At 33.6% G+C, this 18,829-nt stretch overlaps 1 protein-coding gene across 3 annotated transcripts in view; it reads right to left on the reverse strand.

Annotated features, from left to right (window-relative positions):
* Positions 1 to 18,829, reverse strand: part of WDR78 (WD repeat domain 78) — a 78,490-nt gene that overhangs the window by 21,407 nt on the left and 38,254 nt on the right. For 2 of the 3 annotated variants that reach the window (XM_014564595.2, XM_032494529.1), the window contains exons 7-9: positions 13,146 to 13,301; positions 6,119 to 6,313; positions 1,115 to 1,323 (exon numbers count right to left, since the gene is read on the reverse strand). In XM_014564595.2, the coding sequence (XP_014420081.1) occupies positions 1,115 to 1,323; positions 6,119 to 6,313; positions 13,146 to 13,301 (560 nt within the window). The remainder of the gene's footprint in view (positions 1 to 1,114; positions 1,324 to 6,118; positions 6,314 to 13,145; positions 13,302 to 18,829) is intronic. The other variant, XM_032494528.1, reaches the window with a different exon arrangement.

An 18,829-nucleotide genomic window follows, 5' to 3' on the forward strand; every position in this document is an offset into this window, starting at 1 on the left:
AAAGTATTTTATTTTATTCAAAATAATATGCATAATTTAAGTAATGTGTTATTTAGGTTTTAACAAAAATGATTATAGGATTTTTAATAGCCATAACAACTATCATGTTTGCACACAGCACCTAATAAGGTGTGGCAATAAAATAATACGGTTAATTCTTCAACATACATAAAACAAGACAGTTGAAACAAACAAACTAGTTTTGACCACTTAAAAAATACACTACATATTTATTCCAATGACATTGCCATTACTACAAAAAGTTTTTGAAATCACTAACTGAGAATCATGTCCTCAGAACCAGTTTATAAACCCCAGGAAAAAAAGGAGTCTCATTACTCTATAATCATCTTTTTCACAAGCATCCATACTGCTCCCCAGCTTGATGATTCATCTAGTTTGTCTCAAGATGATTTCTGGCAGTGCAGTAGTTAAGAGCAAGAACCCTGGAGCCGGATGTCTCAGTTTGAATTCTAACTGCTTCATTAACTGGTTGCATAACTTTGGGCAAGTTATTCATCCTTTCTGTGCTTCAGTTTCCTCATCAACATAATGGGGAAAATAGTACCTAACTCATAAAGCTGTTGTGTTAATACAAGCAAAATGTTTATAATAGTGCGTGGTACATAGTAAGTTCTATTTACTGCTAGTAGTACTAATAGTATTTTAAGAAATTTCAAAATTATTTTGCACATTTACAGGGTCACTGGATTAAGTATATACTTCCAAATATGGTTCCTTTAAGGAGAATACAAATTAGGGTATAGGAGTTTGCTACATGTTAGAGTAAATCCATATACATTATCTATTATCTTCTAGTTCACTTCTCAATATCAGACATGGATTCAGAGAAAGCCATGTCCCAAGTATATCTCCTAAAATAAAAATGGTGATGTTTTCATAGTAAAGGAGAAAAACATTACTTTATAACTTTTTTTAATTTTACCCTTTTTAAAACATGTAATTTGTTTTTAGAGGAATTTTAAAGCTATGGGTTATGTTAATTTTAAGTTTAAATCCTTTGCCTAAAATCTGAGAAAAAAAATATTCATTAGTACTTGACAAGTGCCCTTAAATGCTAGAGACAGAACTGTTAAAATTTTCAGTAACTTACTGGATTTGTTTTATTCCAGGCAAGGCTGCTGACATTAAGGCCTTTGGTTAAGTCGCAGGAAAAGGACCAAAGTCGTTCCAAATTGGCTGGTATTGTTGACTGTTCAGAACCTATTTCCATTTCTTCTTCCTCTTCCTTCTTAACCTCCTCTTCTATCTCTTCAAGTTTTTCACCTTCTAAAAAGATTTCAGATTCTTCAGGTTCCAGTTCTAAAATTAAATCAAATAAAAAGATCATTGTCCTCTATACCTACAGGAATCTATCTGCCAAAGTCTCCAAGAGCATCTCTATCTACCACTGACAGTTCAAGCACCATTGGATCTGCCAGGTCAAATGGCCCAAGTAATAGGGCACCCTGAATAGCTGTCTGGACCGTTTGCAGAATCTTCTGTTGTTCTGGGCCCCATTCAAAGCTAGCAGCTTTTCAGGCGACTCAGTAAGTGGACCAGAATAACACATCTAAATGAGAAATATGTGCCTCTAAGGATCCCAGATTAGTGGCAGCAGCTCCCATTGTAATTTCTAACCTACAGAAAAGTGTAAGTACAGAGCTCTTCAAGGATATTGGGATTCCCCCTCACAAATTTATTTCTCATAATTGCAGTAAAAGGCATATTATCTGGACCCTCCTGGAGTGAGTGAGCAGGTCATCCTGATAAATCCACTCTAACATTAGAATGTCCCTTTCCCTATAGTATATACCAAGGCAGTTCTGACATTTCAACTCCACCTAGTGAATGCTAGATTTTGGTCCATTATCAGCCCCAAAAAACCAACAAACTCTTCGAGTCTAATCCCTTGAACTACAATACCATATCTAGAATCTCTGCTTAGTGGAACCATAGTAATAAATCTGACCTGATCTGACTTTATATTCCTTCCATCATTATCCTACACCCTTAATATCCATTTCCATATATATTCCTCAGATCTCTGCCTGTATAAATTAGAAAACTCAGCAGTCAATTCTTCTAGAAGTCATAACAAATCAAAATGTGAATGTACCTAACAACTTCAAAATACATGAAAGAAAGAAAGAAACAAACAAACAACAACAAAAAAACAGATCTGAAAGGAGAAATAAACAAATACGCAATTATAGTTAGAGATTTCAACACTCCTGTCTCAATAACTGAGAGACCAAGTAGGCAGAAAATCAGATGACGTAAACATCACTACCAAACACCTTGACCTAACATTCCATCCAGAAACACCAGAATACATATTCTTCTCAAGTGTCATAGCACATTTTAAAGATAGACCACATTATGGACCATAAAACAACCTTAACAAATCTAAAAAAAAATACAAATCATATAATATATACTCTGAAACTGTAATGGAACTAAAAATTAATAACTGTAATGGAATTAAAAATTAATAACAGAAAGATAGCTAGAAAATCTCAAAATATTTGGATATTAAAACATTTATAAATAACACATGGGTCAACAGAGTCTCAAAAGAAATTCTAAAATATGCTTTAATGAACTGAAAACACAATATATCAAATCTTATGAGATTCAGCTAAAGCTCTGCTTAGGAAGCATATATTAAAAAAAAAAGAAAGTTAAATATATATCTTACGTATGGTCCATCCATTCCAAAACAAGATAATGACTCAAGAGAAATAAAAGCAAATGTTCATACAGAGTCTTTGGTTACCAATATTCATACCAACTTTATTTGTAGTGACCCCAAACTGGAAACAAATATCAATCAATAGGTGAAGGGATAAGCACAGTGTAGGATATTCATGCAGTGGAATACTAGTCAGTAATGAAGAGCAATGAACTATTGATACATGCAACAACATGAGTGAAGCTGAAAATAACTTTGCTGAGTGAAAAGAAGCTAGATTTAAAAAGAGTGCATACTGTATGATTACATTTATTTAAAAATTCTAGAAAATGCAAACTAATCTATTTAGATGTAAAGCAAATCAGTGGTTTCTTAAGGATGGGGGGCAAAGAGGAACAAGAAGGAAGGATTATAAAAGACCTGAAAAACATTATATATATATATATATATATATATTACATATAATCGTATATATTCATTAACTGTGGTGACATATCAAGGCTTATTAAATCGTATCCTTTAAATGTATAGTTTATTGTCACTTACACCTCAAAAAGCTGCTTAAAAATAACAATGGTATATCACTCTTTAAGTGAATCCCAGATAATATAAATATATTTTTTAATTGTGAAAAGTTTTACATTCATTGATATGCATAGATTTTAGCTGTACAGTATGAATTTTGATAAGTATACACACTGATGTAACAAACATCCTAATAAAGATGAAGAATATATCCATTAACCAAAAAAGTTTCCTCAAGCTACTTTCCAGTCAAATGTAACCTACCATAGGCAGGCACTAGTTTAATTTCTATCACCTTGGATTAGTTTTGTCTGTGATAGTATATCACATAAATGGGTCTGTTGGTATGTATTCTTTTGTGTCTGACTTCTTTCACTCAACAATGTTTTTGAGTTCCACGCAGATCCATCAAGGTATTATGTATGTAGGTAGTGCACTCATTTTTATTGCTGAGTAGCGTTGCAGCATTTGAAATGTTCTGAACAAAATTCGACACCCATTTATCCTTTAAAATGTCTAGCAAACTAGAAAGATAAGGAAATTTCCTCAAACCAATTAAATGTATCTACAAAAAAACTATACATATCATATTTAACAATGAAATATTGAATGTTCAGAAACAGGCCAAGGATATTTGCAACTTTGGCACAGGCAAAGAGATCTTAGAAAAGGAATGGAAAGCATTTACTACAAAAGAAAAAAAATGATAGATAAGACTTCATCAAAATTAAAAACTTCTGCTCAACAAAGGACAAATACATTGGCAAGCTATAGACTTAGAGAAAACAGTTGTAATATATGTATCTTTCAAAGAGTTTATATCCAGAATCCATAAAAATAAGATCCTACAACTTGATTTTTTAAAACAGGACAACTCAATTTTAAAATGGGCAAAGAACTTGACCAAACATTACACAAAAGAAGACATACAAAGGACAAAAAACCAAAAACTTAAAAAAATTGCCAACATCAGGCATTATCAAGAATATAGAGCAACTCTTGTGTGTTGCTTGTGGAAGATGGTACAAATAATTTGGGAAGGTATTTTTCAGTTTCTGAAAAAATTATAGATACATCTACCTAAAGACTCAGTGATTCCATTTCTAGGTAATTACCCAAGAGAAACTGCAACATATCCACAAAAAGAAGCACAAAAATGATCATAGCAGCTTTGTTTATAATAGCCCAAATGTGTCCAGGTGTCCAGTAACAGATGAATGAATACACAATTCATGGTATTTTCATAAACTGGAACACTACTCAGAAAAAAAATGAACTACTTATATACACATCAACCTAGATGAATCTCAAAAACATTGTGTTGAGTGAAAGAAGCCAGACACAAACAAATACTTACTATATGAACCCACTTCTGTGATTTACCCAAAAAATTCATCTATGGTGAAAGAAATCAGCTTACTGCCTATCTATAAGGGTGTAAGGTTTAACTGGAAAACAGCACAAAGGAACTTTTGGGGTTGATGGATATAGTCTCTATCTCTATCTCACTTAGAGTATTAGTTATACAGATTTTATACATTTTCAAAATGTATCAAATTATACAGTTAAATACATGCATTTCATTATGTGTAAATCTTACTTCATTAAAAATTTCGTATAGTATTTCTTTTTCTTAGATTCATATAAAGAAATGACCTACCACCAGTTTTGTTTTTAAAATGTCAACATTTACAGTACTCTGTAAATTTTTACCTTATAACTCTTTAATTATGGTATGAAAAGTTTATATATATGATGAAAAAAATTAAATTATCAACCAAACATGAGATAAGGAATATAGTTCTTCAATATTCTTAGATGTACATAAGCAAAAAGGTTTATAACCATTTGTCACATATGCAATGTTGTAGCCTAATTTTTTGGTGTACTCATACAGAAGATCAATTTTGACTTGAAGGATCAATAAAAATTTCATAAGGGAGTTTGCCCTAATTCATACTTGACAGCTGCGAATGCAGTAGGCAAAGATTGGCTAGGGACAAGGGTGGATAGTCAAGAATATTACAACTAAAGGTACTAAGGCAAGAAGCTTTAGGTTCTGCTTGGGGATTATTAGGTAAGTCTAGTATAGTTAACTTCTAGGGTCTCCAAAATACTATAATGAGAGAAAATAATCTGGAACCAGATTGCAAGTGTCTTCAAATTATACACTGTGATGTTTGTAATTTATTCTTGGCAATGGAAAAGTAATGAAGGTTTTCTAGCAGCTAAATGCCATGTTCAAACCTGTGTTTAGGATATATCAGCATGCTAGGATGGTAAGGTGGAAAGAGAATTGAAATAGGATCAAAATACATTGGTTGAATGCCTAGATTTGTTACAGACTATGTAAACTTAGAAAGTTTCCATAACCTTCGTTTTATTCATTCAAAAAATAAAGGTTGAATTAGATGATCTTTAAAATCCCTCAAAATATTTTGGGAACATATGAGATGGGATTTGTAGCAATAAGAACAGGAAGAATGCCAGTAAAATAAAATTAGGGAAAGGAAATAAAAGCCAGAAACTGGAAAGTGTCAATGGCAATAGAAAAGGTGGAGCTGATTATGAGAGAATAATTCAATGCGGAGAGAAGGGAGAGGAAAGAGCCACAGGTGCTTATAAAGTTCTGACTCTAAGAGGTTGCCTCTTTCTTTGGGCTCCCTGGTCTGCATTCTACTGCTACTCACATACTTAGTGCTGAAAACTACATAAACATGTCTTCTGATTGGTGATAACTCAGTCTGGAGATCACATTTAGCAATAATAACTAACACAATCTAATTTTTAAGTTATTTGAGCTTGTATAAAAGTGGTTATTTTTAAAATACCCTTTTTAAGTATAAAATATTTCAAAACAACACAATTTAAAAAAAAAAAAAGTGTTCTAGTACATACCTTTTAAAACAGGAAGCTGACGATAAGCTGCAAGTTTTGGCCTAAATATATTTTCCATTATAACTCGTTCCATAAAAAATAAGTCCTGTTGAAATTTGTCAGATTTCAATACTGCATCTGAGTGGTTTTCTTCATCATTGTGGATTTTAGCCAGAATTACATTTTCTATATCCATTAGAGAACTACCTTCACTAACTGTGAAATAACAAACATGATGCAATGATGAAATAATTCAAATAATATTAGATGGTTTGTTGTACATTCTAAAGATTTAAGAAATGACATTCTGCCATTACTATTTGTTTTTCTCCAGTATTCAACAATTTCAACAGGCATTCATTGAATGACTTTTATATACCAAGCACTTGCAAGATAGATATATAGATATAGATATATAGATACATAGTTATCTTTTTGGAATTCTTCACCATTCAAAAACATGCTCTTTTTCAGAAAATGAGCAATGACAACTCACGAGGTAATTTGTATCTGTATATTTTTATTCAAATTGAAATAAAATTATTGTCAGTCTTCAGATTAAGTTTTGATTTGATATTGCTCTAAAGGAATACTACACTACTGTTAATTTTGTATTAATGCTATAACAAATTACCAAAAACTTAGTAGATTAAAACCATTCCAATTTATCAGAGTTCTGTAGGTTAGAGGTCTGACCCAAGTCTCACTGGGATAAAACTGATAAATTAAGAGGGTTATGCTCCTTTCTGAAGGCTCTAAAGGAGAATTCATTTCCTTGGCTTTTTCAAATTCTAGAAGCCACCAACAACCTTTCCTTCATCTTCAAAAAACAGCAACACTGCATCTCTCTAACATATTTCTGTCATTACATTTTTCTCTGACCACCACTGCAAAAAGTGCTCCAATTTTAAGTACCCATGTGATTAGTTTGGGTCCACTCAGATAATCCAGGATAATCTCCTCCTTTGAAGATCCTTAATGTAATCACATCTGAAAAAACCTCTTTTGCCATGTAAGGTTATTTATTTACAGGTTCCAGAGAAGGGGATGTGTATATATTTGGAGAATGATTATTCTGCCTACCACATTACTTAGTAAAAAACAGAATGAAGGGGAATCCTGCATCTGTGAATATGGAGTAGACACACCTTTCCCTATTCCTCCTGCTTAATACATTATATATAAAAGAAACATAGGAAACCTTTGAAACTCTTTGATAGAATAAGGCAGAGCAACAGGAGAGTTCAGGACCTAAGGAATGACACAGTGGTGAGTCCCCTGGGTTTCTTATTGCTGCAAATACTCCAGGCAAACCTCCTGTCTCTAACCAAAAGACCAGGAAAAAAACAGCCTTGCAAGAAAGAAAGCTTTTAGATTATAACCACTCTACTCCAGACAAAAACCACAGAAAAAAACTGTAGCCCCACTTATTCCACAAATTCCACTAGCCAAGAGAGAAGCCTACACTTCCATCCTTGCCAGGCTCTAACCAGGCATTCCAACCTCCCGGCCCTCCAGTGGGCATGGTGTCAGAGAAGGCTCAGTAAGGAGTCAGGACTTTGAATCCTACCAAATATAATGACTGTGCTGCCTTGTCTGCAATGTCAGTGGAGACCAATTGGGAAACATGGAATTGTACACCCACCTGGCAGTAACAAGGTGCCCCTTCTTCTCCCCATGAGAACAGTCAGAGTTGGACTGAGTCAGAACTTACAGCACTGCCCAACAGTAATAAAGCCAAGTCCCAATCCATGATGTCAGGGAGTGGTAATGAGGCACTCCTACTCTTCCCAGCTATGTAGTATCAATGGAAGCCAGAGCTCCCCACCTGCCCCTGGCCACCAGTAATGAGGAGATCCCCTCCTTCAGTGTAACTGAAGGCCAAGTGGAGAACATGGACTTTTACTCCTGCCTGGAAGAAATGAAGCAGTAAATTCCCCTGTCAGAATAGTGTCAAACAAAGCCTGCTAAAAAGGGGAGGTTTAAAGAAGATCTATTTCTCATGATATAATACCCAAAATTTCTAAATTTCAACTGAAAATCATTCATCATCCAAAGAACCAAGAAAATCTCAACTTCAGTGAAAAACAAAATAAGTAAACAAAATCAACAGATACCAATTCTGAGATGACAGAGATGTCTGGATTATCTGACAGTTTAAGGCAGCCATCAAAAAAAAAAACATTTCAAGTATTTATGAACACATTTGAAACAAATGGAATAATAGAAAGTACTATCAAAGAATAAAAAGTCTTAGTAAACCCATACAACAACCAAATGAAAATGTTAGAATTAAAAAGTGAAATAACCAAAATTTTAAATTTCATGGGTGGGCTCAACAGGAGAGGACAGAGGAAAGAATCAGTGAACTTAAAGAGGGAACAAAAGAAATTACCCAATTTAAACAACAATTGAGTAACTATTACTGCCATAATTATCCCAAGACTAGGTACTAGAAAACTAGGGAAGCCCCTATGCCCCTCTGAAATTATTCACACTTGCCAATCCTAAATTGGCTAACCCTGACTCACCCATTCCTTCCTACAGAAACCTCAACCAAGGCTTCTGTTCATATATTCTACCTATTTCCTCTGCCTCCTGACCAACTCTCGTGCTACTTTGTGTAGCCCAGAGCATTGAATTCCCTCTCCTCTTGAGATCTGGGAGTACAACAAGCTGTATTTCCAATAGCAATTGTGTCCTAATCTGATGGTTTTGTCACACCAGAATAATAATAAAATCCACACTTTAAAATAATGTTGTCTATAAGAAATCCAATTTAAATGTAAAGGCACAGACAGAATGAAAGTAATGGGAATAAAGAATGATATACCATTTTAACACTAATCAAAAGAAGTGAACTAAATATATTTAATATCAGACAAAGTAGACTGTAGAGCAAGGAATATTACCAGGGATAAAGAGGGGGTAGTGGTAAACCCTGTGGCTGTTACTGTTAATTTTCTTTTTTGTAATGCAAATGCCTAATTTAAGCTTGAATTGCCAAGGTATCCATTTCAAAGAGGCATCCACTTCAAAGACAGCTATCCTGAGTAACACATTGCCAGCTACACTAGATAAAGAGCCAGGCTGCCTCCCTTCACCGAGGTTCTCTTGTTTTAAAGATCTTGGTTGATTTTAATAACTAACCATTTGGGCTACTTTTTTATCCTCTTTCCCCGCTTTAAATTCCTGTTCTTATGTTTTAAGTTGACCATCAGAGAGTGAGCCTATGAAACCCTTTCTCAACCTCAATAAAAGCAGAACCCCAGGCCTATTCTCTCTCTCTCTCTCTCTCTCTCTCTCTCTCTATATATATATATATATACCTTGCTGTGTGGTCCCAGGTGTACTGTATAATTTCCAGGTCTATAAGTAATAAACAATTTTTTTCCAGGTTCCCTGATAATTACTGCTGAAAGCCATCTTGCAATCGTAATAAGAACCACAAGGGCTGGTTCAACCACAACCTGGTTATTGAAAGGTTGAGACTGGCACAAAACAGAGGAGCATTCCATAATGATAAAGTGGTCAAGTCTCCAAAAGGATACAGCAAACCTAACTGTTTCTGTAGCAAAACTAAGTCTACAAAATACATAAGGCAAAAACTGATAGAACTTTAAGGAAAAAAATAGAAAAATTCACTTCCCAACTCATTTTATTAGGCTACCATTATTCTAACACCAAAACTGAATGAAGGCATTACAAGAAAGGAGAATTACAGAACATCTCTCATGATAATAACGCAAAAACCCTCAGCAAAATATTAACAGATTTAATTCAATAATGTATAAATAGAATTATATACCAAAACCAAGTAGGATTTATGCAAGGCAACATTCAAAAATCAAGTATTGTAATCTATCACATCAATAAGCTAAAGAATAAAAATCACATGATTATATCAATAGATTCAGAAAAATTATTTGACAAAATCTAAAATCCTTTCATGATAAAAACTCCCAGTAAACTGGGAATAGAAAAGAACTGCCTCTATTTGATAAAAAAAAAAAAAAATCTACAAAAAACTTCAGCTAACATCATACTTAATGATGAGAAACTGAAAACTTTCTCTCTAACATGAAACAAGGGGACAAGACTAAGATAGCAGTCTTGATATCAGGAACAAGACTAAGCTATTCACTCTCACCACTTCTATTTGACATTGTACTATAAGTCCTAGCCAGTAGGATAAGACAAGAAAAGGAAATAAAAATCATCCAGATTGGAAGGGAAAAAAAATCATTTTGTTCATAGATGACATGATTTTCTATGTAGGAAATCCCAAAGAATTGTCAAAAAAAAAAAAAAAAAAGTTCTAGAACTAATATGCAATTACAGCAAGGTCATGGGATATAAGTTTAACATACAAAAGTCAATGGCTTTCCTATAAACCAGCAATGAACAACTGAAATTTGAAATTAAAACAATGATATTATTTATATTAAAACCAAACAATTATATGCTTAAGGCATAAGCCAACAAAATATGTACAGGATCTATATGAGGAAAACTATAAAATGCTGATAAAAGAAATCAAAGAAGATTCACACAATTAAATTTTCATGGATAGAAGTCTCACTGTTGTTAAGAGGCCTATTCTCCCCAGCTTGATCTGTAGATTCAATGCAATCTCAGTTAAAATCCCAGCAAGTTATTTTGTGGATATCAACAAACTAATTCTAAAGTTCATGATGAGGCAAAAGATCAAGATAGTTAGCACAATAATGAAGAAAAATATAGGACTGACACTACCTAATTTTAAGAATTACTGTAAAGCTACAGTTAATGAAGACAATGTGGTATTGGTGAAAGAACAGACAAATTGATCAGAGGAACAGAACAGAGAGCCCAGAAATACACCCACACAAATATAGTTAACTGATACTTGACAAAGGTGTAAGGTCAATGGAGTCTTTTCAACTAAATGGACAATGAGACATCCATATGCAAAGAATTTTAATCTAGACAGAAAGTGTAGTCTAGTCTAGTCTAGACTAGTCTAGTCTAGTCTAAACTTTCACAAAAGTTAACTGAAATGGACCTTAGACCTAAATGTGAAATACAAAACTATAAACATTTCTAGAAGACAATATAGGAGAAAATCCAAATTCCCTTGAGTTTGGTAATAATTTTTAGATATAACACTAAAAGCATAATACAAAAAAGAAAAATATATTAAATTGGACTTTATTAAAATTAAAATTTCTTGGTCTACAAAAGATATTATTAAGAAAGGCTGAAATAAGTCACCAACTGGGAGAATATATTTGCAGAACATGTATCTGATAAAGGACTTGTAACCAAATTACATATAGAATTCATAAAACTCAGCAATAAAAAAAGATCCAATTATAAATGAAAAAAAATTCAAAATAGACACCTCACCAAAGAAGAGATACAATGAAAAGTAAGCCTATGAAAAGATGGTCAACATCACATGTTATTGGGGAATTGCAAATTAAAACAATAATGAGATACCACTACACACCTTTTAGAATAGCTAAAAATTGATTAGTAAGGAAGAGTAGAAAGATCTTGGTCTCCTCTACTCCCAGGGACAAGCCAAAACTACAACTACATATAGAGCAATTATCTCTGAGAACAACCTGAAGACTAGCAGAAAAGATATTCTACAACTAAGGATAAAAAGAAAAAGCCACAAGGAGATAAGTGGAAGGGGCAGAGACGCCATCTGGCCAGACCCACACCCTCAGCACAGTGATCCACAGCTAGCAAGCGTGTCAGAGCAGTTCAGGTCCTCTCTGAGGAGCAAGGGGTCCACGTCCCACTTTGAGCTTCTCAGTCCAGGGGACCTGCACTGGAAGATAAGCCCCTATAATGTCTGCCTTTGAAAACCAGTGAGGCCCATGTCCAGTAGAGCCAAGGGCTATATTCCTACCGAATACACAGAGATTCTGATCTTAAAGGGTACACATACAAATTCACTCAGTCTGTGTCCCAGTGAAGAGGCAGCCATTTGAAAAGCATAAATGAAAGAGATTCATGGGCTAACTTTAGGGTATGTGCCTCCAAGGTGAAGGGATCTGTTGAAACTGTCTCTGGATACAAAGTCATTGACAGGCAAGATTTTTTGCTCACATTCTACCTAGCTAACCTGGCAGTCACTATTTCTGGTTCTTCCCACCCACCTTACTGGCACTGCTCACACTGCCCTAGGTTCACACACAGATACACTCCAGAGGCCCTGCACCCTACCATCCCACCACACCTAGCAGGCACCCTCAGCAGGCACCAGGGCCCCTCCAAAGCAGCTGTCCACACTGCCACACCTGGCAGATAACTTCAGCCAGGGCAGATGTCCAAAAATGGCTCGCACCCCAGGGCTGGCCCAACACACCAGAGTGTCCTCAATAGTCATTACTAGGCCTTATAGGAAGCTGTACTGGGGGCCAGTCCTACACACTAGTGCACCTACAGCAATCACAACCCAGCCACAACAGGAGGCTGCATGTAGCACACATAGGGAACACTCCTGGAGAACCTGGCTCTGTGGCTGAGGGAAACATGCTAGTGGCCCTCACAAGGACACCATCTAATAATAATAAAACCACACATGTTAGTGCGGAAAACAAGTCTCAATAAACTTAAGAAGATCAAATCATATTAAACATCTTTTCTGACCACAAAGGTATGAGACTAGAAATCCAAGAAAAAAAACCTAGAAACACAAGCATGTACAGTCTAAACAACATGCTACTCAACATCCAATGGGTCACTGAAGAAATCAAAGAGAAAATCAAAAAATACCTTGAGATAGATGAAAATGGAAAAACATGAACAAAACAAAATTCATAGATGCAGAGAACAGCATGATGGTTATCAGAGGGGAAGCTAGGGGTAAGTGAAATGAGTGAAGAGGGTGGGTTAATTGTAGAGGGACAGACAGTAACCAGACATACTGTGGTGATCACTTTGTGGTGTATACAAAGATTGAATTATTATGTTGTACATTTGAAACTAATATACTGTTACATACCAATTTTGCCACAACTGAAAAAAATAACTGAAATAAGTAAAATCTTACTTTTTTCTAAAGTGCTCCCTGGTGCTCTTTGGTCCCAATCTTTAGAAGGCACAGTTGCTTTACTACTTGAATCAATTGTAGGTTGTTTCACTGGTAGAGATGAAAGCTCCATAGCATTATAAGAATCATACAAATCCCAAGCAGTGGACATTATGCCTAAAGAAACAGAAAGGTAAAGATTATTTTAAACCAAATTCTAATATTTTAGCTTATCCATAACAAGTTATAGCAAAATCTAAGATAAGAATATCTATTGTTTAGGGGGAAAATACTATTGTTTTACCACAATGGCAGGAAGTGGATAAAGGTGAAAAATAAATTAATCATGAGGACACCTTAAGAGATCCTTAGACATTACACCATTTGCATCTACAAATACCTTCATATTTTAGTAATAGCTCCAAATTATCCTCACCATCCTTTTCTGATCCCCACACTTCCTCCCTTCTATCCCAAACTGGTACCACATAATCTCATCAGTTTGTCAATATAGGGCTACCTTGATATGGCCCTGGACAACTATAACAAGGTTTTAATGTACTTTTACTTATGGTTAACATATAACATGCTATATTCTACAATACTTCTTATTTGTAATCATCTAATTCCATTTTTATCAAGTAAAATTTTCTATATGTGTAAAGATTGTACTTGGAAAAGTGTTCCCAAGAAATGTATAGAATGGCTTGGTTATTATATTCTCTCTTTAAATTTTTAAGTTATCTATATTTATTCAAATGAGAAATATATCAGTGGTCTCCAAACAAAAATTGGCAATGTTATTTATCTTCAAATTTAAAACTGAAAACCTCCCAACCCTCTTTATTGCTGATATAACAATGAAACTCTTATATGGCAATTATTATATCAGTGACTATGTAATAATATATCCTTACATGCTAACCTTACTAAACTTTCAGTTAAAGTACAGTGATTTAATAAAGAATTATTTTTTCTGAAAATCAAAACAGGATCTAGGTCTAATAAATTACTTCATTGTTAGAACCTCTATTTTCATGATATAAAATGAAGGAGCTTCGGTATTTAATGATGTTTTCAATTAGTAAGAATGTCAGCTCACATTTCATAATAACTTATGAACTTACCTTAAAAGGATCTAACAAAGTCATACACAGAGTGAATACCTAATATATCTTGCTGAATTGAAGAGGGTACACTTCCCATGCTCATAAAGGAAAAGACTTTAGACAGAAATTATTCCTTTGAATATTAAATTACCTAACTTTCTTTTTCTCCCTTTAACTAAAAATTTAGTAAGCTGAGCATATAGGAATATATTGTTACATGGTCACTAATGAAATAATTGCTACAGAGATACATATGCAAGTTATAAATGATCAATGTAAAATGTTAGGGTGATTTAAAATTGTTTCTTTTTTAAAGATAACAAGAAACATTGGTTTAGGTAAACATCATTACATTTATTCATTGAATAAATTTAATTAACCTTAGAAACAGAAAATCTAAGAAGCAGATATTATGTACATGTCATAATCTCATGTACAAGCTAGAATAATAAATAATAAATAATTCTGACTTCGCAATTTTGTACTGTCATACACTGTTAAAGAAATCTTATTTTAGCTATGATCAGAAAAAAGTATTCCCAATATACCAGTGTTTTGAGCATTTCTGAGTGTAAGATACGTGTAAATAGTTTTTACAAGTTTTAAAACATTGTTTCCAACCACTAGTTTAATTCAGACTATAAAAGAGTAATACTTGGCTACATAACATTTATAGAAAAATAATTTTACTTTTTAGTTGAGTAAAAAGACATGCTTACTATATATAAAAGAAAAGGTAAATGACTCACATTTCTATCACCTAGAAATAATAACTGCTAACATTTTTGTGCATCTTTCCAGACTGACATAAATATATACATGTGTTTGTAATGAACAAATACATATGTATATTTTTAATTAAAATGAGCCTCATATCACATATACCTTAAAAAATTATTATTGTAGGATAATATACTTAGAAAACAAACTGGCTTAATGAAATCTACCAAGTTTTAGGATTTAACTGTATTTTCAAAATTTGGCCAGGAACATTTATTGAGTTATCCATTTATTTGAAACGCCACTTCTGTAATAAATTTACTGTATTCTGTTAGGTGGGAAACTTTTTCCTCAGTTTTTGTGAATCTTTGCAGAGGCAACTTCAGCTAAATTGACATTTCTGGCTCCTCTATTTCCCACACTGACTTACTGCCACGGAAACAGAAGTGACTAACCCACAGGAGAGTTTAGGAGAAGGAACCGCAGCTCAGCCACTTCTGGATTTTTCTGGTAAGTCTTTACTCGCAGAAAGCATGCATTCTGATCTGTTCTCACCCATACATAGCAGGTCTGGCTTATCTAGCTGTGCCAGTTACTGTTGGTAAGATCTATTCTGGAGGGAAGAAATACCAAATCCACTTATTTGTGGATTTAAGACTACATTTTTCAATTAACTTCATCAGTAATAAAGGCAGTATCTTCATTTCCATCTCTCTGACTCCTGAATCTCTTTCAATTTCAACCAAAATCAGGCAAGGAAGACATGCTTTTTTTTTTTTGATCCATAAAATCTTTTTATTTACTTGGTCTGTATCAAATTCTTTAGTATAAATTAAACCATTGTTTTAGTAAAATCTTTCTTGTGAAACACAGACCTTCGCAGAAGAGAGTATATTTCATATACGTGTAAGGTAAAGAAAGAATTAATACCATGTACTCACCAACGAGGATAAGAAACAATACCTTCAGTTGCCTACAAGCACACTGGACACTATCCTATCATAAGCGTCTTCCTTCCAGCCACCTCCAACAGAAGTACCCACATTTCTTAACTTTTGTATTGATCATTCCTTTGCTTTGTTTGGGGGTTTGTTCTTCTGTGGCAAATGCTATTGGGGTCCTGCCCATATCCACTCTGCATTACCTTTTACTCACATCTCCAACTATCAGCACTTGTATTTAAGTCTGGCTACCCATGTTCTAGGACCCTTTCACGAGGGAGGACGGGATTTCTGAAGAGTAGCATTCAGTATGCATAGGGTTATTTAATCCCACTGGTTTTTTGTTTTTGGTTTTTCGTTAAGTACCCATGTCTTGAACTGTGCCTGATGTTCCCCAACTAAAGATCCTCTATTTTGTCCTCTCGAGAGAAGAAATTTCTGATGTCTTTCAGGGTAGAAAAGGGAAACTTATCACTTATTCAGACCATGTGTTTAATTCCTTTTTTGACTCTATTATATTTTTCAGTGTGTGTGTTTACACATTTTGTTTATCCATTCATCCATTGACAGACATTTCAGTTTTTCCACTTTTTGACTATGGAAAATACTGCTGTTATGAACATGTGTGTGCATGTATTTGAGTACCTATTTTCAATTCTATGGGGTATATACCTAGGAGTGGAATTGCTGGCTAACACAGCAATTCTGTTTGAGGACCTACCAAACTCTTTTCCACAGTAGCTGCACCATTTTATGTTCCCAAAAGCAGTGTATAGAGGCTTCAAAGTCTCAACTTTCTTGTCAACACTTCTTTTTGTGTTTGTTTGTTTAATTATAGTCATTCTAATGGGTGAGAAGTAGTAACTCATTATGGTTTTGATTTGCATTTCTCTAATGATTAATGACATTTAACAATTTTTCCTGTGCTTGTTGACCACTCGTTTTTCTTTGGAAAACTGTCTGTTGAAGTCCTATGCCCATTTTTTAATTGTGTTGTTTGTCGTTTTGTTTTTAGATTACAAAATTTCCTTATATATTCTGGCTACCAGACCTTGAACAGAGAGGGGATTTGTGAATATTTTCTCCCATTATGTAGGTTGTCCTTTTACTTTTTTGATGGTTATTTGATGCACAAAAGTTTTTAATTTTGATGAAGCCCAATTTATCCATTTTTTTTTCTTTTGTTCTCCAGGCTTCTAGTATCATGTCTAAGGATCTACTGTCAAGACAAAGGGCAGAAATATTTATCCTAATTTTTTTCTAAGAGTTTTATAGTTTTAGCTCTTTCATTTAAATCACTGATCCACTTTAAGTTAATTTTTGTATATGATACGAGATAGAAGTGCAACTTTATTCTTTTGCATGTGGCTATCTAGTTGTCCCAGCGCCATTTACTGAAAAGACAATTTTATCTTCATGAAATGGTTTTAGCATCTTTATCAAAAATCATTTAGCCATATATGTGAGGGTTTATTTCTGGAATCTCTTTTCTATTTTTTTGGTCTATATATCTATCTTTATGCTAGTACTATCTTATTTTGATCACTATAACTTACAGCAAGTTTTTAAATCAGGAAGTATGAGGCCTTTAGCTGTTCTTTTTTGAGATTGTTTGGGCTACTTGGGGATCCCTTTATAGTCCATATAAATTTTAGGATGTTTATTTCTATTGTTGAAAAAAGTGTTTGGGATTGTTTTGGGTAGTAGTCACCTCTTAACAAAATTAAGTCTTTCAATCCATTAACACAGGATGTATTTCCAATTACTCAGGTCTTCTTTTATTTTTTTCTAGCAATTTTTTTTGCAGTTATCAATGTACAAGTTTTTCATTACCTTGGTTAAATTCATTCCTAAGAATTTTATTATTTTAGGTGCTATTTTAAACACAATTTTTTTTTGGATTGTTTGTAGATGGTGTATAGAAATACAATTGAATTTTGTGTGTTGATCTTATATTCTGCAACTTTTTATTTTCTATATATGATATGATAGGTGTTAATTAAACCTACTGTGGCAATCATTTCACAGTATATGTAAATCAAATGATCATGCTATACACCTTAAATTTATACAGTGATGTATGTCAATTATTTCTCAATAAACTGGAAAAAAATAGTGGAGTCTCTTGTTAGCATATAGTTGGGTCATGTTTTTTTTGGTTCCAGTTTTATTGTCCTTTATCTAAAATCCATTCTGTCAATCTCTGCTTTTTAATTGGAATGTTTAATCCATTTATTTAAAGTAATTACTGTTCAGGAAGGACTTCTGCCATTTTTCTATTTATCTTTTTCATGTCTCATATTTTCTTTGTTCTTCAAATACTCCCTGACTGTCTTCTTTTATATTTAATTTATATTTTTATAGTGTATCATTTTTCTTTCTCATTTCCTTTTCTGTAATTTCTAAGTTATTTCTTGGTGCTTGCCTTGGGGAATAAAATTAATTTCTTAAAATTTTAACAATCTATTTTGAAATAATACTACCTTACTTTAATCATACAAAAAAACTGCTCCTAGGTAACCAAATTCCACCCCCTTTATGTTGATATTGTCACAAATTACATCTTTATATTTTGTATGCCCATTAGCATAGATTTATAATTACCGTTTTATGTGTTTATTTTAAATTATATCACAGAAAAATAGGAGTTACAAACCAGAATTACAATACTGGTTTTTGTATTTACCTATGTAGTTACTTTTACCAGTGTTCTTTGTTTCTTCATATGTTTTCAAATTGTATCTAGCATCCTTTCATTTCTGCCTGAAGGACTCCCGTTAGCATTTCTTGTAAGGCAACTGTACTAGTGCTGAATTCCCTTAGCTTTCAGTTATCTATAAATATCTTAATTTCTCCTTCACAAGGATATATTCAATTGTAATTATTTAATTAAATTTCTCCTTCATGAGGATTATTCGAAGGATAGAATTCCTGG

This window comes from Camelus ferus, chromosome 13 (assembly GCF_009834535.1).
Source record: "Camelus ferus isolate YT-003-E chromosome 13, BCGSAC_Cfer_1.0, whole genome shotgun sequence".
Taxonomy (NCBI): Eukaryota; Metazoa; Chordata; class Mammalia; order Artiodactyla; family Camelidae; genus Camelus; species Camelus ferus.